Here is a 23,843-nt window from a genome sequence, read left to right on the forward strand (position 1 = left end):
AGAGATGAGAGAGAGGAGCGAGAGAAGAGAAGAGCTAGAGAGAGAGAGGCCTAGAAGCCGTTACCTGGTACTAGGCCTCAAGTGCCTTTTCTTGTGCTGGCAGACACATAGAAACAAATTGGCGGGGCGCACTTTGCACGTGCACACACTAAAAAATTCCATGCGCTCAGTGCTCACATTATACTGGGCCCACGTGCCTTAGCACCACTGCTTAGACTCAATCCTAGAGGAAACACTGCATATAAAAGACATTTCCAAGTTTAATATTGTTAGGCCCAAAATAACCTTGGTTTTTAAGATGAAACTTAGGCTAGCTGTAATGTATTTTGAATTTAGGATTTAGTTGTAACCCGATTTACACAACGACATCTGGAGATGAGTACCTACCACTGTACTGTAATTAGCTAGCATAACATCATAATTTGGCAGCCAAAAGGAGCCTAGTAGAGACAGCATTGACATTTAAAAATAAATATACTTCATACTATAGTAATACACTTATTTTAACCACTCAAATACCAACATTATCAACCTCATAAACACAGCAGAGACAGACCGTTAGCTCATACAACTAGCAACACAATCAGCTCTTACCTTGGCTGCAGCTAACAGCTCCACGGCTGTCCGTGGACCATAGAGGACAGGAACACTTTACCACGGGTTGTAGTGCTGGTTGAGGCCGGTAACCTGTCCCATGCGCCGAATACTAGGGAATTAGCCACAAAACAGTATTATTCCTTCAATGTCCTCCTCAATGCGATAATTGGAAAACGCTGACAGGTTCTATTTTTAATCAAAAGCTAAATGATAGCAGCTCAGTGGAGTTCATCCAACAGCAGCGAAAGTTCAAACAGCCCGCCATTTTGAAAAAGGTGCGTTTGTTACGTTACAGCCGGTGGAGCGGGTGGAGATCAACAGAGGTGGGAGCCCAGCTAGCGGGAGAACGTTCTCACAACTTTTGCTAACGTTACCTACAGGTTCTAATAAGGTTTTAAAGAAACGTTTAAATCTGATGTTCAAAGAACCTTTTTAGGATGTTCCTATAAGGTTTAAGGTTAACTAAGACGTTTTAACTGCAACATTCAGAGGATGTTTTGAGGATGTTATTAAGGCCTGAGATGACAGAAAGTTTTTTTATAAAACGTTCCTTTAATGTGATATGTTAACAAAGGTGGAACGTTTTGCCTGCAACATTCTAAGGATGTGTTTTGGACGTTGTTGGGTAACACATTAAAGATGTTCTTTATAAAATGTTCCCTCAATGTTACATGATAACAAATGAAGAACATTTTCAAAGCAACATTCTGAAAATGTTTTCAGGATGTTATTGAGGCCTGAGATGACAGAAAGTGTTTTATAAAATGTTCCTTTAATGTGATATGTTAACAAAGGTGGAACATTTTGCCTGCAACATTCTAATGATGTGTTTTGAACACATTAAAGATGTTCTTTATAAAAACGTTCCCTCAATGTTACATGATAACAAATGAAGAACATTTTCCAAGAAACATTCTGAAAATGTTTTCAGGATGTTGTTTTTTTTATATAAAACGTTCCTGTTATGGCAAATATTAACACGGTCATGGTCAACGTCAGATTTATGTCTAGAGCGCTTTAAAAAACAAACTTGTTGCATTTGTTTGAAAATGATGTTTTAAAAAAAATCTGATGTCACCATATTTTCCTTTTGAAAAAAACAAACAAGCACCTAATTCATGGTAAGCTGTAAGCAGATATTGTATGTTTGCGGTGGCATGTGTGAGTTCCCAGCTATAAATGTTTGTTACCATTCAATGTTCTAGGAATGTTTTCAGCGGGACGTTTTATTTTGGTTCCCAGAATGTTCTTCTGAAAGGTAGGATAACGTTATTTAAAAACATTCTTGAAATGCTTGGTAATAACCTTCTTGAAATGTTTTTGATAGCCTTCTTACTATGTTTTTGATAACCTTCTTAAGATGTGGTTGATAACATTGTTAGAACATTATGCCCTACTGTTCTTAAAACGTTTTCAGCAGGACGTTTTAGTTTGGTTCCCAGAATGTTCTTCTGAAAGGTAGGATAGCAATCTTTAAAAACATTCTGGAAATGTTTGGTGATAACCTCCTTAAGATGTTTTTGATGACTGTACTGTTCTCACTAGATGTTCCTGGAATCTAGCTATTCAGTCAGCATAAACATGAACTTCAAATAATTCCAGGAGAACAGGATTCTGAATTGGAGATTACTGAAGCTCCTGAATATTCTTATATTCTTTATTGTAAAACTGTAACACACAAGAAAAATACATTGTTTTACAGTTGCAATGAGATAAGTATACATGACAGGTATACAGAAACACAACTTAAATGACCATGTTATGGCAATGCTAGGCTAGTTAGACAGCTTAGAAGGCTAACAAACTAATCTATTTTATAATTGAAGAGAAAACAAGAGTTTAGCAAAATGCTAACAGTGCTAAGCTAACAACGAGCTAATATGATACGCTAACGACGAGCTAGTATGCTAAAGAGGCTAAGCTAATGACGAGCTAATACGCTAACGGATTACATTGTCATTGACATGAGGCTTAGGCCTAGTGGTGTAGATGCAGTTTAACGTCACATAATAAAGGTATGAAATACGATCCATCCATCTTCTCCCGCTTATCCGTGGTCGGGTCGCGGGGTAGCAGTTCCAGCAGAGAGCCCCAAACTTTCTTTTCCCTGGCCACATCAACCAGCTCTGACTGGGGGATCCCAAGGCGCTCCCAGGCCAGCGAAGATATATAATCCCTCCACCTGGTCCTAGGTCTACCCCTTGGTCTCTTCCCAGCTGGACGTGCCTGGAACACCTCCCAGGTGGCATCCTTACTAAGTGCCCGAACCACCTCAACTGGCTCCTTTTGATGCGAAGGAGGAGCGGTTCAACTCCGAGTCCCTCCCGGATGACTGAACTTCTCACCTTATCCCTAAGGGAGACACCAGCCACCCTGCGGAGAAAACCCATCTCGGCCGCTTGTATCTGCGATCTCGTTCTTTCGGTCATGACCCATCTTTCATGACCATATGAGGGTAGGAACGAAAATGGCCCGGTAGACAGAGAGCTTTGCCTTCTGGCTCAGGTCTCTTTTCGTCACAATGGTGCGGTAAAGCGACTGCAGTACCGCTCCCGCTGCTCCGATTCTCTGGCCCATCTCACGCTCCATTGTTCCCTCACTTGGAAACAAGACCCCGAGATACTTGAACTCCTTCACTTGGGGTAAGGACTCATTCCCTACTTGGAGTGGACAGTCCATCGGTTTCCTGTTGAGAACCATGGCCTCAGATTTGGAGGTGCTGATCCTCATCCCAGCCACCTCACACTCGGTTGCGAACTGATCCAGTGAGTGCTGAAGGTCGCAGACCGATGAAGCCATTAGAACCACATCATCTGCAAAAAGCAGTGGTGCAATCCTTAGTCCACCAAACTGCAGACCCCCTCCCCCACGACTACGCCTCGAAATCCGATCCATGTATATTACAAACAAGATTGGTGACAAAGCGCAGCCCTGGCGGAGGCCAACCCTCACCGGAAACGGGTCCGACTTACTGCCGAGGACCCGGACACAGCTCTCGCTTTGGGAGTACAGAGATTGGATGGCCCTGAGTAGAGACCCCCTCACCCCATACTCCCGCAGCACCTCCCACAGTAACTCCCTGGGAACTCGGTCATATGCCTTCTCCAAGTCTACAAAACACATATAGACCGGATAAGCGTACTCCCAGGCCCCCTCCAGGATCCTTGCGAGAGTAAAAAGCTGATCCGTCGTTCCACGACCAGGACGGAATCCGCATTGTTCCTCCTCAATCTGAGGTTCGACAATCGGCCTGACCCTCCTTTCGAGTACCTTAGAGTAAATTCTCCCGGGGAAGCTGAGTAGTGTGATGCCTTTGTAATTGGCACACACCCTCTGATCCCCCTTTTTGAAAAGGGGAACCACCACCCCGGTCTGCCACTCCTTCGGTACTGTTTCCGACTTCCACGCAACGTTGATGAGACGTGTCAACCATGACAGTCCCTCAACACCCAGAGCCTTCAGCATTTCTGGGTGGATCTCATCCACCCCCGGGGCTTTGCCACTGTGGAGTTGTTTGACGACCTCAGTGACCTCCCCCCGGGAGATTGGTGTTGATCCCCCGTCATACTCCAGCTCTGCCTCTAACATAGAGGGCGGAGTTGTCGGGTTCAGGAGTTCCTCAAAGTGTTCCTTCCAACGCCCTAACACTCCATCAGTTGAGGTCAACAACGTCCCATCCTTACTGTACACAGCTTGGATGGTTCCCTGCTTCCCCCTCCTGAGGTGTCGGACAGTTTTCCAGAACAACTTTCGTGCCGCCCGAAAGTCCTTTTCCATGTCTTCTCCGAACTTCTCCCACACCCGCTGCTTTGCCTGGGCCACGCCTGAGGCTGCTGCCCTTCGGGCCTGTCGGTACCTTGCAACTGCCTCGGGAGTCCCCCGGGATAACAAATCCCTGAAGGCCTCCTTCTTCAGTCGGCTTCCCTGACCACCGGTGTCCACCAGGAGGTTCGAGGGTTATCGCCCCTTGAGGCACCTAAGACCTTGAGACCACAGCTCCCTGCCGCGGCTTTGGCAATAGAGGCTTTGAACACCGACCACTCTGGTTCAATGTCCCCAACCTCCACAGGAATGCCCGAAAAGCTCCGCCGGAGGTGTGAGTTGAAGGCCTCCTGAACTTGGGCCTCCTCCAGACGTTCCCAGTTCACCCAAACTACATGTTTGGGCTTACCAGGTCTATCCAGAGGGCTTCCCCCACCACTCGTCGAGACCCTCTGCTTTCACTGCCACCCTTCTTGCAGCGCACCCGGCCCCATCGCTGTTTCCCGTAGGTGGTGAGCCCGCGGGACGGAGAAGCGTAGGTGTTGCCCACGTTGCCTTTTCGGGCTGTGCCCGGCCGGGCTCCGTGGCAAGCCCGGCCACCAGACGCTCACCGGCGAGTCCTCCTTCTGGGCCTGGCTCCAGAAGGGGACCCCGGGCTTCCTCCGGGCCGGGTATCCTCACTTCCTGTGTCGTCTTTCATGAGGTCTTTTGAACCAATCTTAGTCTGGCCCCTTGCCAGAGACCAATTTGCCATGGGAGACCCTACCAGGAACACAAGGTTCCAGACAACACAGCCCCCAGGTTAATCAGGGCACACAAACCTCTCTACCGTGGTAAGGTGCTGGTTCTTCACAGAGGACAATACGATCAAATGATGAAATACGATCAAATGATGAAATAAACACTGTTCTACATTAATATAGTTTCAACTAACATATTTACTTACAGACAATGCGCTTAACAAGTCTCCAGAAGATGGATGCAGCCAGATTGTGGAGCTAACAAAACGAGACACATGTAATTTCCCAACTGACTGACGCAACTTCCTGTAAGACTATTTCCTGTGATAGATAAGGCTGTGCTATTATCACTCGCCACTAGGGGCTCCCACTAACACACAGCTCTATACACAGAACACAACAATGATATTATTAGAACATTATGCCCTACTCTTCTTAAAACGTTTTCAGCAGGACGTTTTATTTTGGTTCCCAGAATGTTCTTCTGAAAGGTAGGATAACGTTCTCTAAAGACATTCTTAAAAATGTTGGTGATAACTTTCTTAAGATGTATGAGCGCATTGAGACAATGAATAGGACATATAAAAACATGCACTTATAAGCACACTAAGGTATGTAGGCCCACAGTATTCATAATATCATTTGTGTAAAATATCCAAAAATAATCACACTTTTTTCTGACTATAAAGGTCGTGTCTCGTATGTAGGTTCTAACTGTTGCATAAGCTATCTGGCCGTGTGTGATTTGTGAGGGCTGAGTATAAACAGTGTCCGCTGTTTATGCATATTGGATAAAAATCGTTATTGCACCCTTTAGATTTGAGACCGACTGTCACTGCCCATCCCTGAAACCCCTGTTAGTGTTGGTATGTGTTTGTTTCTACTGTGTGTCTCTCTCTCTGCCTGCTGGTCTGCTCGACACGGCTGGGAGCAATCTCCAATCAACCACACCTGCAACCTGCTCATCAGCCACACTATGAATACCTGCAGCCTGCACTCATTCCCTACCGGATTGTTGCCGTGAACGGTTTGTTGCGTGCAGCTCTAGCTTTTTACCAGCATATTCTTTGACAACTTTGCCTGCTTTTGCCTCACACTCATTGTTATGTCTCTCCCAGGAGGAATCCAAGGCCTTCCACACTCCCAAGACCAGCCAGGCCTCTCCACCCTGGAACAACTGTTTCCCACTGCTGCCATAACCAACCTCCACTCCCAGCTCCCCTTTTCTATTAAACAAATGTTACTTTCACCAGCTGATTTCGAGTCTGATTCTGGGTCCCCTCCAGTACATGTGACACCGACAGTGACTTGTACTAGCTGCTGGTCGCATTTATAAAAAAAAGAAAAGACTTCTGATAAATCGGAACGATAAAGCACGTTATCATACTCTAGTCTAAAACAATAACATTCTAATAAAAAAGTCTAACTTGCAGCTGAAAACGTTTTGAGAATAGTAGGGCATAATGTTCTAACAATGTTATCAAAAACATCTTAAGAAGGTTATCAAAAACATCTTAAGAAGGTTATCACCTTTATATATACAGTCTATGGTTATCACCAAACATTTTAAGAATGTTTTTAGAGAACGTTATCCTACCTTTCAGAAGAACGTTCTGGAAACCAAAAGAAACTTCCCGTTGAAAACATTCCTAGAACAATGAATGTAACATTCTCAGAATGTTTTCAGAACCAAACATTTCTAGCTGGGAGGGAGAGAAGTACTCAGATCTTCTACTTAAGTTAAATGAGAAGTGTAGGAATACTCTGTTACAAGGAAAAGCCCTGCATTCAAAATGTTACTCAAGTAAAAGTAGAACAAGTATTAGCATCAAAATATACTTAAAGTACAACCCAGTCTCACGGCATTTTGTGTAATAGTCACGAAATTAATTTAATCTATTGATTCGTGTCACACAGAACGACTTTAAAAGCAATGTATTTCTATTGGTAGGCTAGTATGTTTCGTGCCTGCACCACGTCTTTTTGTCCGGTCGGGTCTTGGAAGACCGGAAGCTGTGTGGTTCATAAACACATTTTCGTACTCAATATCAAGCCACGATTATGTTTTTTTTTATTATTGTATAATGTCTGACTTTTTGCCATCCACGAGGAAAATAAATGGGGCTCAGAGCCTCAGAATACTGAAATCTGTATTTTTTAAATCTTTTTTTCCTTCTAATTTGTTATTATTTGGTGCAGGCACGAAACATACTACCAATAGAAATACATTGCTTTAAAAAAAAAAAATGGGGAAATCGTGTTGGTGAACACGAATCAATAGATTCATTTCGTGACTACAGTATAACACGAAATGCTGTGAGACTGGGTTGCAAAGTACCAAAAATAAGTATTCATTATGCATTTTTCCCTTTCAGAATAATATTACATTTATTGATTAAGATTATCAATGCATTAATGTGCTTATCAAAGCTGGTAAAGGTGCAGCTAATTTGAATAACTCTGTGCTATTGTAGGGAAGCATGTGAGTGTTACTCCAGGTGTAACTAAAGTCTTTAAGTGTTTATATTTGATATCATTAATACAAACCTTCCAAGTAACTATGTATCAAATAGATGTAGTTGAGTGAAAGTACACTACCTCCTAGCTGTAATGGGGTAGAGTAGCAAAACATTACTTCACACCACTGCTAAAAGTTTAAAACAGTGTAAAATACTCAAGAAAAATGCTGCAATAAAGAGTTTAAACAAGTAAAGAATATGAGTATTCATCGGAATGGCCCTTTTCTGAATAATTGGCCTATACAGTTATTTCCCTGGATTATAATTAGCTGCACTTAAATAAACTCAAAGGCATATTTTGTTACTCCTGATAGGGCCATATTTGATTATATTTTGATAGTAGGCCTCCATATACAGTGTGCTAGTAATCACAGTAAGTGTGTATATTGATCAGTGAATTAGCAGGGTTTGGATAATCACCTGAAAGTCACTCTGAATAGGATAAAGACAAAATGTAATAATCCCACTGCAATTACCTCTTGAAAAAAGGAACCCTTGTTCTGAGCAGGGAGAATGTCCCAGAACATTGACTTTATAATTGTGCCAATATTCAGACGCCCTGAGGGGTCTCTGTATCACTGCTGCTCAGTCCTCAAGTCTAAATGAAAGAATTCTATCCACTTAGTTTAATAAAAGTAGTCATGTACAGATCATTTACCGTGTCATAACTATATATTGAAATATATAAGATATTGTTTTATGGTTTATGTAGTGATGCATGGTGGCCAGATTAATCAAAATGTACATTTGATCTGAAAAACCACACAAAAGCTTGTGTGTGCAAGGCTCTGTATTTTTCTGGGTCTGTGGCCCTTCTTTAATTATGATGTTACCTGCATGAGCAAATTCTCTGATTGAAAGTTAAAGTTATTAAAAAATATATCTACATCCCTATCTCGCCCCATGGTCTAATCCAAGTATGTCAATGAGCATTTTATTATGCATTTTAGAGAATCATTTAATGTCCGAGTCACTGACCCTCAACACTGGCGAGATCATCTCAATTAGATAAATCAAGAGCAACTGCAGCATTTAAAACCCTCAAAACTATAAAGCACACACACACACACACACACACACCACACACACACACACACACACACACACACACACACACACACACCACACACACACACACACACACACACACACACACACACACACACACACACACACACACACACACACACGCAATGCCCTGTGATTGGAAAATATAGAGTGTAGTTATATTCCTCTTCATATGTCAAGTTAATGAAAAAATACCCCGGTTTAAGCTTTGTGATGATTGATTTTGTACTTCTTACTCCATTCTATTTATTCACAAACAATAGTTACTTACGTTACAGATTAGAATTTCCCATAAAATAAATTATAATCAGATAACAAGTAGGATATTTGTTATAGATGAATCTACCAAACACAGGTAATAGACAATGGTCATTCTGCATTTTTAGTTGGCACTTATTTTTTCCACGTATCATTTAGAATGCTAGACTTTTACTTCCAACTTGTTTCAAGTCTATTGGTCTTGCAGTTTTACCACTTGATATACATGACTTTAATAATTATTCCAGTACTGATTCAAAGCACTTTGAATTGCCTTGTGTTGAAAGGTGCTATATAAATAAACTTGCCTTGCCTTGCCTTGCCTTGCCTTGCCTTGCCTTGCCTTGCCTTGCCTTGCCTTGATAAAACCATTGTGTCATTTTTATTTAATTACTTTACCTCCTTTTACACATGTTGAAATTTTTTCGCAGACTTCCGCAAAGACATTAAGCTAATTAGCGTTCAGAAGGTCAACATTTAAATAATCTCCCTCCTGTCAGGGTTTCAAATAAAACCATGTCATCTTTTTAATTCATGGCCCTGAAGCAGTGACGGCTTAATCTAATGTGATGGTCAAATTAACATTATCTCTGCCACATCCTCTCTTCTGTCTGGGTTTCATTTGGAAATCAAAACCCTATTGTCCTTTTAATTATTTTTGCCCCTTTCTAATTAAACTCGTTGTTTCTCTGACCTTGTGCAAAGAAGCTTAATTAGTTAAATTAGTGTAATTCCAGCTGAAGAAGCTCATTGTACTCTTCATAGGTTTATGTCATAAAGATCAAATAAAACCATGTTAGTGTTTTGTTCCTTTTTAATGTAAAAATGTGTTTCTCTGGCAAGGCAAAAGTTGTCTCCTGAATTTACATTACATAGATCCATATCAGCATAACATTAATAAAATAAATACAATATAAGAATAATAATATAAATATTGCGATTCAAAAGTCCAGAGTGATTAATACAACATGTGTTGAGAAAGGTCAGCACATTAGTGGTCTCTCATACATGACTTGTCCATCTTGAGATCTTGAGCAAAATTCTAAAATTACACCTAAACAATCTTTTGCATAAATATTAGTAGTGTATATCCAAGTAAGGGGCTCCTTCGCTTTTTTATTCATCTCCATTGGCACATACAAGGCCATGGCCACCTTCTTTTGACTCCACCATAACCCAGAGGACACACCCACACAAAGTTATCAACACCCTAACAACCCAAAACATACAGTCCAGCCCCTGGAAGAAAATCAAAAGCCATCTGGGGAAACCACCTTGGAGAAGGTCTGAACACCTCAGGAATCATGCAGAATGTGATGTGACCCGGAAGAGGAGGAGGATGTCGAGCCAGATGTTGAGGCGCTATGCTTCAGGGAGTCAGCTCTGGGCAGCTGTGAGCCTGAGCGAACAAGTGAGTGACAGGCAGGGCGACATATGTGGATGATGCTACTGTATTCATATGCAGAGGGATAAGAGCCATGTGAGGCCTGTTGTCAGCACACTGGAGCTTTACCCTGATGTGCATCCTCACAGGCGCTCCTTCTTTCTCCCCCCAACAGATGCACCAATGACATGTCTTAAGAACTGAGAGGCAGCTCAGAGAGAGGTTTTATTTCACACGGCTCCTCAGAATTAGTCAGAGGGGAGCTTGAAAGCTATACCGAGGCTCAAAGTATCTAGGTTCGCTGAGCCAGTCACTCTTAAATTGGAGGAAATGTAAATGACTTACATAATCAGCACACTACTTATACACCCCTCCCCAAAAAATGTGAAGTCAGCGCTTAACAACCCTGTTGATAACTGGGTAAAAACATAGTCAGTAATGTTCTGCAAGTCAATTTACAGTTTGACAAAGTGAGCAGAATACATCTGACATTTCATCTGGCTCCTTCTGCTGCATAATGAGGCTCATCCTTAACCCAGAGTCATCAGCATCGCTCGGGTGAAGTAGAAGCTGTTACTCTGTTTTATTGCATTTCAGCATGTTAACGGCTGCTTCTTAAAAATGTACATTTGGCCTGTATATGTGCACAGGTGGAAACAACTGTTCCTGGTAAAGACTGTGGATTTATTTGTTCCTTCACGCTGGATTATCCCAATTAATTTCAATTTCAGTTGGCAGCCCTTGACCGCCAAGACAATAGACTTTTTTCCATTTTATTGAGACAGATTGACCAAGAGTGTTGCTGCCATCTACAGACTCATGGTTATATCTGTTAACCCCCCCCCCTCCTGACACAAACACACACACAATGTAAACAGCCTTGAATGAAAATGACCTGAGATGTCTGAGCCTGCTGCAGAGGTTTTGATGCAGAGCATTCGTACAGCTATACATGAGAGCAAGATATTTTTCACTTCCGTTATTCACACCCAGTCCCCGGTAATCTGTCTGAAAGTCACAGCTAATTTCTGCCTTCAGAATAACCTGTGGCGCTTTCCTGACATCCCTTTGTCTTTTTATGTAATGTACACACACGTTGACATACAGTCGCTCTGTAACCTTTTTGGCATGTGACCTCTTCACACGATGCAATGTCTATTTTCGGACCCATGTGAAAGTTTGGCATACCTCCGGACAGTTATCAAATACATACAGAATTATTTAATTGTTTGTGTACTTCAGGAAGTCAAATAAACCACAGAAAAATTGCAACAAATTGGAACAAATAAATATGCATATTTTTCCAATTATATTCATCATCAGTACTCTTTAGGTGGTCCTGACCCACAGGTTGGGAATCACTTGTGGTGTACAGTCATTTCCATATAGGTAACCCTAAACTAAACCATAACTATACTTACCTAACCTTAACCTCTACCCGACCCGGTGACAACAGGAACCGTTATAGCTCATGATAAATGTGACTGCTGTGAAACCAAATCAGAAACAACAAATTCTTAACCTCAGCAGCTGACGTGTCCTGCTTAAACTAAGGAAAATTATGCAAACTATATCTAAAATAAGACTCATGTCCCTTGCCTTTGGGTGACCCTGCATGTTCCTGCAAGGGTTACCAGCTGCAGATGAAGCACAGCCCCCTGTTTGTAGGCACATAAATCACCTGTCAGGAAAAGAAAAAGCTGGAAGGCTGTACTGGATAGACAACTGAGCATTGTGGGAGATATTTTGAAAATGTCATCCTGCAACAGCAAGAGCGGCAGGCAGGTCCGCACGGCCAGCAGGGGTCAGGGGGATTTATTATGGCTTTCATCAGCGGGGCACGATTGGTCGGGACTCACTGGTGGATCAAAGGCTCGTCATCATTTCTGTCATCTATTACAAGTCAAATTTAAGCAACTACCGAACCGAAGGCGACGACTGTGTCAAGAGCAGGACTAGCATTCCGCAGATATCTGCTACATGGAAAAATGCCCTGTTAACCTCTTAAAATGGCCATGTGCTGAACTACTTTCACTCCAATGGAAACATTAACTACGGAACCCCCCACCCCCCTTGTGAGGAAAAATAAATTAAAACACGACTCTCTCGTTTTGAGGGATGACTCAGCTTTCACAAGGTGTGCTGAGAGAGCACTTCCAAGGGGTATTAGGACAATACACACAGATTTCTGTTGTTTCATGTTATATTGTGCGCCTGTTACACAGAGGGGAAATGTTTTTTACTCTGACATATTCACTCACAGAGAAATAGAAACCAATATAGGATCATGCCATTTGATTTTCTGACCATATTTTAAGATGAATGTATTCAATGTTTTTCACAGATTACAAGCAGATGAAGTTCAATGTCTAAGTGACCTTTGTTATTGTGACCATGCTTACAAATCCCCATTCCCCCCTCCCCCCTCCTGACACTTTGGGCGACCACATTAAAGCTTTTCTGCCGTTTTGAATGAGAAGAGTGTGTTTAGGGAGGGGGTAATCCTCAATAGCCTCTGGGTGTTATTGCTCACACTCTTACCAGCTGTTTTCATCAGTGTGGTGTTGTGGTGCTGAAAGCCTGGCGGGTGCTGCCCCCCCTGTGTTTGCACGCCGTAACTGCTGCGGCTCACAGTAATGATGCACCCCAAACAAATACAAGGGGTCAAATGAGGTGGGCTTGCACTGAACAGCAGAATAACTCCCATTACAGACTGTATAGCTGTCATGCTATAGGTAATACACTCCAGTAGTAGCCGTGGAGAATATGGCTCACATCCTAAACCTCCACAGTACAGCAACATTAGGGAAATGACTTTGGGTTAATACACTAATGCACCTGTAAGCTGGTACCAATTCTGTACGGGCCACTGGTTACAGACACGGGGGGTTGTCTTTACACAAGAATTGTATAGAGTTTTTGGGATTAATTGCCCTGACAAGTTGAGGTGAAGGACGTTTGGGCAGTTATGATATTGAAAATAATATCAGTTGTCTCAATGAATGAAAAATGGAGATGCTGTTTGTTACACGGTTCATGTTGCAAAATCCCACCTGACTTTTGCTGAGAAAGCACCACAGAAGCAAAATGTTATTGTTAATCAATGTTTATTCAAACTAAATTACATCCAGGATTATCACAAAGACAGAAATACAGCAGATTAATTTAGTGTCGTCTTTGAGGCACATGGGAAACAGTGAGTGACTATCATGTGTCCTTTAAATACAATCATATATTCATGGTCTATAGAAAAGTGAACAAATGTTAATTTATAAAAACAATCTAAAGGAGAGACATCAATAGAAATGTGAATAAGGCTTTGTGTAGGTCCTTACACAAAGTTGACAACTTTGGCATCAGTGGATAAATCCCTTGTATAAAAAAGGCGCAAACATGAGGCACTTCCTTATGAGCAATATGAGTGGCACTGCTTGTATGTAACATTATCATAATGACTTTATTAAGATCAACTTGAGTTGTCTCACAGAGTTAAAGCAGGTCATTAAGGTGGCAGAAATGATATGATCAAACATGATAGGACAATATGAAGACACATAGGTAACAATTATACCTCACAAGAAAGCACCTCTAATGTTGAAAACAACCATTTACAAAATATAAAAACAAACAGTGTAAATGTTTAAAAGCCACTAATGAACAGATATTTGAAATGCATGACTGGCTAGTTAAAGAGGAATCAAAATGCTGTTGCAGTTTAGGGGGCTCCAGAAGGTGGGACTCACTGCTGGGACCAGGGTTTAAATTTGTACTCCACTGATCCTAACAGCACTCTGGGGTGTAGCACCTGGTCCACAAACAATTGTACATCCAGGGAATCGGAGTGGAAGAAAACTACAAAGTGTCAGTCCCTAAGAGGCTGTCCCACACTCATTTAGCTCCGTTAGAAATCCCATCGGTTTCTCTCTGAGGGTTTCGCTGTGATCTTGAAGATGTAGCTGAGGCTGCAAATGGAGTGCCTAATTACTTCAAAAACCTTGTAGTGTTTTCCACCCTTTGTTTACTAAAATGAGTTCCTCAGATGTGCAATTTGATCCCTCGCCAAAATGTTCCTTCCCCTATGTGCAAGGGAAAGAGAAGAACCTATGGGCTATTTGAGTATGGCATGTGTTGTTGGAGTACCTCCCTCTCCCACACGTTTCTTCTTCTGCTTCTCTCTTTAGTACGGCTCTGCCTTTAGACTTCGATATAGGCAGCATGTAAACACCATCCCTATGACCTGGGGGTTGGACGGTAGAGAAGACACATTTAGCAAATCCTCCATGGATATACGTTTATTGAATCTCTATGTATGTTGAGCAAACTGTAAAAAGAGTTGACTTTATTTCTCACCTGTACGCAGGCTATCCCAACACCCACTGCTCCGATGATCTTCAGATGGTCCAGGATGAATTTCTCCAGTTTGGAGATGCACCCCCCCTTAATGAAAACAAAGAGTCGTCATGTTGATGAGGGAGTCTCACTGCAAACAAATGTTGTGTATACTGCTCAGATATTACATTTCTTCTAACTCTGTTGTTCTTATACAAAGTTGAAATGTTGCTAGGTACAAGTACACATACTACTGTACACATTGAGGAAATACTGCACTTTTGCATACTATACTTCTACTGCACTACTCCAGAGAGTGATATTGTACTCCACTACATGTGTCTGACAGCTTTAAATGGAGATTTCTGCATTAAAACAAAACGTAAAACGTTTATAAAATATATTTTGTGATGATTTAAATTATCCAACAACAGCACAACCATTAGTTAATAATGTGTCGATTAATCAATCAGTCAACTGATGGTAAACATTTTTTTTAACTTTGTCCATTTATGTTATTTTTCAAGGGAAAACATTTGATTTTTTATGATTTATTATATAATAGTATATTATGCACATATACAGAGGGCACTTTTCTGCATTAAATATGTATACTTTAAATACATTTTGCTGGCTAAAATTGTATATTTGTACTAATGTAACATGACTCCTATGGTGTGGTATTAGTACTCTTATTTAAGTGTAGGATCTGAATACTTCCTCCATCACTGCCATCACACCACCCATCTCAGTGCTGACATGCTGAGACATGACAGAAATACTGATTCCCCGCTGTGTAAAGCCCCCATCCTGCTCTCACCTCCACCTTGTAGATGTTGGACGGGTGGTCCCTGCGGCCACAGAGCGTGGTGAGACTCTTGCAGCAGCTGTCAGGCACCACGCGGCCCTCCGCCTCTCTGGAGCGGATCCACGCGCTCTCAGCCCAGTCCGACGAACTGTTGCTGCCACAGCACTTAAACTGAGCGAGACACACAAACACATTGCCTATCTTTAGACCACTTTGATGGTAGCAAAAAAGTTTTCAAAGACATTATTCAATTCTTTTTATACAAAATGGGTATTTTGCTGGAGAAATAGTTTGACATTTTGGGTTAATTAGCTGTTGTTATATGAGGAGATCCATACTACTCTGAGATCTGTATGGTTAATAAAGAGCTACAGCGAGCAGTTGCTTAGCTTAGGGGCGTGAAACCTTCTGTATCTCCAGAATCAATTTCAATCCTTTGGCTCATGATTCATAAATAACATTATTAAGCTTGTTAGTGTTTATCTAGCTGCCTTTTAGTTTATCAGAAACACTCACACTGTAACCTTGGACAAAACGAAAGACTTGTTGAGTAGGATTACTGTCCCTGAGTAGCAATATCTGGGCTGTTTTGTAGAAGAAAATAAACATTTATTTAACCCTTAGATGCACGAGTGACTGGGACTGGACCCTACACTCTTCCATAAGTGGGTCAAAAAGGACGCATATTAGAATAATGTGTTTTTATGCCATTTTTGTCATTTTGGTTAAGAAAAATCACTTGTATAATATTTAGTATTATATTTTGGATCACACTAGAAATATTTTATATTTAATTTTTCACTATTTAGAATTTTTACATTTTGTTTACATTTTGAAAAAAACGATATTCCATAGAAAATGCATGCGGGTCATTTTTGACCCACTTATGGAAGCTTGGGGTAGTAATACAAAAACTACAATTTCTTCAAATGTAAATTTAAAATTTGAATGGCATGATATCCAAAACATGTTTTTTGAGGAATAGCTGGAATATGAAATGATAAAAAAATGTAATTACAAAGATACTCTAAGAAAACCACCTCACCGGGTCAAAAAAGACCCACTTATGCATCTAAGGGTTCAAAATATGTTTTAGGAAGTTGTGAATGGATTAGGAATCACAGAAAATAAATCTGGATTCTTACAGTAGTCTATCTTTCCCTCACCCCTAATTTATTGGAGTTGGAGTAGTAAACTTCCTTGACGTCTAACAGCTCATATTTTAAAACTGAGAATAATACATGAACCTAACTGAAGTCTCGACTGCTGCTCACATTTATCCGTTCCTTCATGTGCTGTCGTCTTGTATAAGCATAGAGAGGGTGAATTACAAAACAGGATGAAGACAAGCCCATCATGCTTAGCTGAAGACTGAGAGACTGGAATCGGATTTATTTTTGACTCGCCCTCATCACCAAAATCTCTAATCTGATGGGATGATAGGGTACCAAAACCAATCAACAGGCCTCAAGAGAGTCAATGAGAATCTCACACGTAAGCTGTTCGCTAAAAATAATGATGGTGACCAATGTATTTTGGGCCAGAAAAAAACTGCACTCTTTACAATCGGTTATCATTTAAGAGCTTATGTTAAAAATACAATTCAATGTACCTCAGCTACAGACGCTATGACACATTCATAGTAAATTGCAAAAAATGCAGTTTCCAGCCCCTCCAATAAGGAGACTTCCTGCTTCGTCTGTTGGGGAATGTCCTATTTTAAATCTGGACTGACAAAACGAGAAACTTGGATGGACGTTTTCACGAATTCTGCCATTTTATAGACCAAACCATTAAAAGACTAAATGATAATGTAAATAATTGTTGGCATCAGCCTGAACCTCCACCTTGTTATATTATTAGTTGTATCCACGTCACTCTACATCCTGGTATTTAGACTCTTACCTCCTCCTGCAGCTTGTCCACTGCACTGGTGATGTGCTCGTGGGTGCTCTGCTGATACTTCTGGGTCATGGTCTCCCTCAGGTTCTGCTTCAGCTCCTGATTCAGCTGCCACACACAAACACAGACATTATATTCACTAACAGCCAACGACATAGCAACACAGAAATCCTAGGCCAGCATGGAGCATGAGCAAGTGATGAAATGAGTTGTAATTGTTGACTGAGGAGATGTATAGCACACAGGATTTTAAATTCCCTCCTGACGATACACGTCAGCAGGTTAACAACACGGGAGCAGAGGAGAGTAAAGGCATAGAAAGTCTGTATGTTTCTTTTTTTGTTCTCGAGACCAGCGGCAGACACTCCAGGAGCGGGAGGTCTGGGGGGCTCAGTTTCTATGGCAACAAGCCAGCTGGGAAACCACTATAAATCAAAGCATGAAGGAGATATCAAGGGAATTAATGATGAAGGGAGGAGGGGAGGGCGGAGAGAGATGAGAGACGGGAGGTGAAGACAAAGAGGGAGGTAGAGGACGAGGGGAGCATTTCATTTCACCTGTTGATAGTCTGGGAGACACTGCGGCAGTATGAAATGGCTCGGTAAGAAGAAACAGCCAGAGTGTGAGAGAACAGTTTGATGTGGCATTAACCATAATACATGCTAACCTGAGTTTAAGCATCTATTAGGAGCCATCGCCCCAACACTGCAGCTGGCCTGGGAGTCTCAACAAAGTAACAGCAACATTGTGCACCACCTACAGGTAAGGAAGGTAATAGCATCGGCTGTGTTTAAAAAAGGAAAGCTATTTCTGGGCTACCACTAGTGCCTTTATATTCGAGTGAAAGGGGAGACAGAGGGGATGAAACTCTGCAAATGGTCCAAACAAACTGAGCTATACAGCGGCCCAGCATCTGCTGATTTGACTTCTACAGCTGCAGAAATCTTCTATATGGCTGCTATTTGACCTCCTTTTTTAAAAACGTACACATGTTTATATTACTATTGAAATCTTTTTACATGCGTTTCAGGTCACCAGAACTGTACTATAAAACAAGCATTTTTCTACACACACAATTGGCTTGACTCTGTAAATCAAGTGTGTGATTAAGTTGATCTCAGGCCATACTGTACAAAGATAGAAGCAGTTTTAAAGAAAACAAACCTTACACATGAAGAACAGCTTCATAAAATAGATGTAATTGCAGATGTAGCTGTGATTGCCTTCAAGTGATGAAGTTCAGCAGCTATTACTTTCTTTTCCTAAAGGAAGGAAATGTGTTAACGTTTGCAAACTGCTGCTGCTGTCGCTTCCCTTTACTCTAGGTGACGAGTGTGGAGAACCTGCAGCTTCAATAAGTGTGTTTGACGTCTCGCAATTAAAAGCAATTGTTACGTTTTCACGACAAATTAAGAAATCAGGAACAGTTAACAAGGGAGGAAGAGTAGAGGGAGGAAAGAGAGTGGCTTTAAAGCATTTAGCAACACAGTAACAATCTGTTGAAGCTGGTAAAGGGTCTTTAGGAAACAGCAGAGAGCTACTGAGAGACTGCTCGTGTTCAGGAGAGTTGTGTATTATGAATGAGGATGTTACAATGAAGGCAGTGCACCTCTAGACTGAGAAAAGTCCTGTTGCTGAGCTACAAGCCACCGGTCTTAAAGACAAGTCGAGGAGGGGGTGGCGCTGCTGCAGAGCCGTGTCAGATTCATATTACACGAGAAAAAAAACCTTCTCATTTGCAACTACCTGCCCCGCAGTCAGTCATAACTCACACGCTGTCGGATTTAGTCAACTACAGCACATGAGAAGAGACAGTTATCACACATGTGCATTTTGTAGTGTTTAGTACTCTATGCAGTGTTAAACCTGTGTGAGTAGAGTTTAAAATGAGTTAGTTTTTGGGATGTAACGGTTCCATTTGAGTGTAATTCAATCCAAACACTAATGAAAAGCATCCAAATCATTCTGACACAGTATTCTTAGAGATCATTTTAATAAAGTTTGGACAAGATGTTCCCAAAATAAAATAGTTCAGTGTGATATTTGTTGTTATAAATCCCCACACTGATTCATCATGTTGGTTTTGCGGTGGTTAAAATCACAGCAAAGGCCACGTGGGACTATAATCAGTCGTATTTGAACTCTTCTGATGACGTGCTCAGATCAAAAGGCACCTAACAAGTGTCAAGCATGCTCTATTGATTTTCCAGTAAAGTACTTCACAGCTTTTACACACACATAGACATGTGATCATTTACTATGAGGACAGGCGGGTGTCCACCCAAGAGGTTAAACAAATATCAGAAGTCAAAAGAAGTAACGAAACAAACGCAACTCAGCGAAGACTGTATTGTGACTTAAAATATATCCTAACATCTGTGTCCAATTTAAAATGACTTTTTTTGTCATTTGAAATCAATATCTAATCTTCCCATATCTGTCAGCTGCTGTTCCATCCTTGCACACATACAACCTAACAAACAGATCAAATCCCCAGGTGCCTGGTCAAATATATTGGAAAGGACCTTTTGGATCGTAACGGGGATTACCTGCTGGTAGTAGATATAAGCCAGGACGCCAGCCAGGATCTCCAACAGGAAGATACACAGCAGCAGGACGAAGTACTGAGGACAGAGGGAAGAAGAAGAAGAAGAAGAAAACACAGTTAGTGGAGGGTAATGTGATGAGGCGACAGGTGGCTGAACAAAATCATGGGGGAGAGTTTAAAGTCTAACGCTGCTAGAAGCTGGTTTGAACAACATAAAACACATAGTGGCTAAAGTCTGGTCCAATGATATAAAGACGTTAATTAGAGATTGAAATATGGGAAGGTCGATCCACTGCAGAGCAGGTTTGTGAAGACAGTCGATAAAAGACAAAAAAAGGAGAACAAACAATGCTCATCAAAGTTAGACTGCCTGGGTTGTTTTTTTTGCTGATGGCACAAATATAATAATAAAGGAGCTCCTGACAGCTAGAGAAAAATGTGTTAATTGTAGAAGTGAGCTTAAAAATGATTTATTACATTTCATTTGGCTGATGCTTTCATCCAAAGAGGCTTACAAGAAGAGCAACAACAATAGAGATTAAAACTCAGAACAAGAAGGAAAGTGCTGATATATTCACTTCAGCAAGTCATACCATTGTAAGTGCTAGTGAATTAGTTACAAGTCATAAGTTCACTTTTTAAGTGCTGCGTTTTACAGGTACAATTAAAACAGATGCGTTTGCAGTTTGCAATGGAAGATATGCAGAGTTCCTGCTGTCCTGATGTCAATGTGGAGCTCATTCCACCATTCAGGCGTGCTTCTGAGGGGTACCTGGGTCCCACTCGCAGAGAAGGAGCAGCAAGCCGATTAGCTGACGCCGAGTGAAGTGCACATGCTGGAGAGTATGGTCTAACCAAGGCCTGGATGTAGATTGGTAGATTTATAAAAGTAAGATTTATTACAGGGCTGATGTTGAGGATTGATTAACTAAATGTGTGTTAATAGTATACAAATACTCAGAGTTGTTGCTCAGTGGTGGATCTCACACTGTATGCCCTTTTAGTGAACTTAATAGTATAATAATAACAATATAATAACATTGCTAACACAGATTTAAAAACCTACATTTAGGCAACCCAAGTAAAGCTGCTCCGAGATATTTATGGTTGTATATGAACATCCAGCTCTTTCCCACAAAGTTGATTTATTAAAGCGTGAAACTGCAGAGCTCAGAGTTGTTGCTCGGAGGTGGATCTCACACTGTGTGCCCTTTGGAGAGGTCTGCTGTTCAGAGTTTATCTCCAGTGTCTGATTCGTGACCGTGAGAGCTAAGAGTGAAGGTCTGCAGGAGTGTCTGCAGCATTAAAGACAAGACGATCTTATCAGAGTAAAACCTTGACCTAAATTCCTCTGACCCGCTGCTATCAGAGGGAGGAAATCAGGCCGGTAAAGTGGACCTGCTCTTTGATTCGATCGCTCGGCTGATTCGATCTCTCACAGGCTCTGAGGCTGAATGCTGAACACACTCTGAGACACACGTTGATGCCGTGTTGACATGGCAACAGAGAGAGATACTAAATTCATACTAAGGGAAAGTTTAACTAAACTATTTAACTTGTGACAGTAAACATTATCTGTGAGGATTTTATCTGATCAGTTGTACTGGTTCCTCCAAAGAGCAACTTCACTGATTAAACAAAACAACATGACTCACAAAGGGAGATTGTGGTTCATACATTTTGATGTATCGAGATACACATATTAGTTTTTTATCTAGTTATTCAGAATAACATGAATTTCTTGAGACAATTTCCATTACAACTTTATCACAACTATTTAATTGTAATATTATACAAATATTTATGTTCATCAGCAAATTTGGTATAACACGTTTACTTGATATTTACGGCCTCAAAATCGCATTTTCTGTCGGGCATGAAATGTGTGTTTTAGAGATGAAGCAGGAGGACAGTGGACTATACTGCTATACTTTTTTTTGGTGCAATTTATTGATTTCAGTATGACTCAACGATTGTTTTTTTATGTTCGCTATTTTTTCTCAGTAAGAAAACTTCTCATCTGTACAGAAGATATTTTCTCAAAACAACAACTGGGTGAGTGAGCCACTTTTTCTACCGTACTTGTATTTTTCGCCCACGCTTTCTCCTTCAGACACTAACACTTGCTTCTCAGGCCGATATCACACGGGCAGTGGTGTGTACAGAGCGTGGCAGAGAAAATGTTGTTGGCGGGTGGAGAGGTGGCTGAGTTTCAGACTGCAGTAACTCCAGAGGACTCCTTCTGATCTCAGGCACACACTCTCTCTGTGTCTCTCTCACACACACAGACTTATTATACATCTGAGCTGCCATTCTGCTCCCAGGTGACTTAAGGCCACAGTGTAATTACTGCCATACGCCTCTCAGCAGCTTCATATGTACAGAGTCTGCATTGGCTGCACTCTCCCTGGCTGAACTACAAAATGTCTAATATCCCATGGTAAACACACTCGTTTTGCTGAGGTTGTTAGAAGATATTTGAACAGTTTCTATGTCCGTCTTTCATACCACAGTTTTCCCTCCAACATCAAACTGCAGCACGATTGCCAACACATCAGTATGCAGCTCTGTGTTTGCATTTCCGACTTCATCAGAATTGTACCGCCGCCTTTAACAATTACTGAGCGAGTAGAAGTCACGCTGAAGGTGACTTTGATCCGACAGAAAACAGTTGGACACGTTTTGGCTTTTGAGAGGAGTCATCCTGCGACCTTTTTATGAAGCACTCTTTGGCCACATGCAGCTCATCAAATGGAACTTTAAATTGACTTCAACTTAAAGCAGACTCCATTATCCAGCAGCTGGTGATTATCAAACTGACTTCAGCTGAGAGTCCGTCTGATGGGCAGTGATGCATTTCTTCACTGCAACATGCTGCTCTTCATTACATGAGAGGAACGTGATCAATCTGTCCCCTGCTGGGCTGAATTAGAACTTCTCAACACTTGAAGTTAGTGAAGGAGTGATGGTTTCAATAATCACATCACTCCTCAAATACGACTCCTTTGCAGTTGGTCCTATCATTTTCTTTAAAGACTTGTGTACAGTGCCGTAAAAATGAATTTCCCCCTGGGGACATTAAATCTAATCTAATCTAATGTGTCATAAAGCGTAATCATTTCTTCAGACATTGATATTAAAAAAAAACAATGATTTTTTATGACAATTATTCAGCTGATCATTTTTTTTTTATATTGAATAAATTATTTTGTGTTTTAAAGGTGGGGTAGGTAATTTTGGAGAAACCAGCTCGAGTGCGCTAGAATTTGAAAATACACAGCCGGAAGAAATCTGCCACTTCCTTCCAGAGCCCCTCCTCCAACACACACGAACGCGCACATGACCAATGAGGGCACGAGATAAGTTTGTGCACAGATGGAAGGCTGACAGGCAGGTAGGCCATCCAGTTACTTTAGCCGGGCCGGCTCAGATGATTGGTCGTGCTTTTTACAGTACTACGGATTCCACAGATTACATTTTTTTATGGATTTTTTGTCAAAGCACTTCAGATATTCATTGCTATCGGGATGTTAAGAGCATTCCATGGAATATAACAAAAAGTGTATCTCGAGCCGGTTTCTCAAACTTACCTACCCCACCTTTAAATAAGTAAACAGTTAAAGAAATGGACGTCACAATTTCCTGATGTCAAAGGTGACATAGCTTGTTTTGGCCAAAGTAAACATTTCAAAAATATATATAAAACATAGAAAAGCAGAAATTAAAGTGTCCTTTTTCAGTCCATTTGCTAATTGATTAATTGCTTTGGCTCAATACAATACAATGCGATATAATGTTAGTGTGGTTGCCTTTCCTGATGTTGGCTCAGTGAGATACTCTAGTAAATAAATAATCTTCCTCTTGAGCGCAGGCAGCAGCCCAAGGATAGGGTCTTTCACTAATTCATAATAAAGGCATGAGATGTCAG

The 23,843-nt window shown here is 41.2% G+C and overlaps 1 protein-coding gene across 1 annotated transcript in view; it reads right to left on the reverse strand.

Annotated features, from left to right (window-relative positions):
• Window positions 1-13,418: 13,418 nt before the first annotated feature.
• LOC117549373 (CD151 antigen-like) overlaps window positions 13,419-23,843 on the reverse strand; it is a 34,072-nt gene continuing 23,647 nt past the window's right edge. Inside the window, exons 4-8 of the mRNA XM_034221230.1 lie at window positions 19,917-19,991; window positions 17,371-17,475; window positions 15,478-15,636; window positions 14,679-14,765; window positions 13,419-14,565 (exon numbers count right to left, since the gene is read on the reverse strand). Coding sequence (XP_034077121.1) covers window positions 14,506-14,565; window positions 14,679-14,765; window positions 15,478-15,636; window positions 17,371-17,475; window positions 19,917-19,991 — 486 coding nt within the window. The 3' untranslated portion in view covers window positions 13,419-14,505. The remainder of the gene's footprint in view (window positions 14,566-14,678; window positions 14,766-15,477; window positions 15,637-17,370; window positions 17,476-19,916; window positions 19,992-23,843) is intronic.

Source organism: Gymnodraco acuticeps, unplaced genomic scaffold (genome assembly GCF_902827175.1).
Source record: "Gymnodraco acuticeps unplaced genomic scaffold, fGymAcu1.1, whole genome shotgun sequence".
In the NCBI taxonomy this organism is placed as follows: domain Eukaryota; kingdom Metazoa; phylum Chordata; class Actinopteri; order Perciformes; family Bathydraconidae; genus Gymnodraco; species Gymnodraco acuticeps.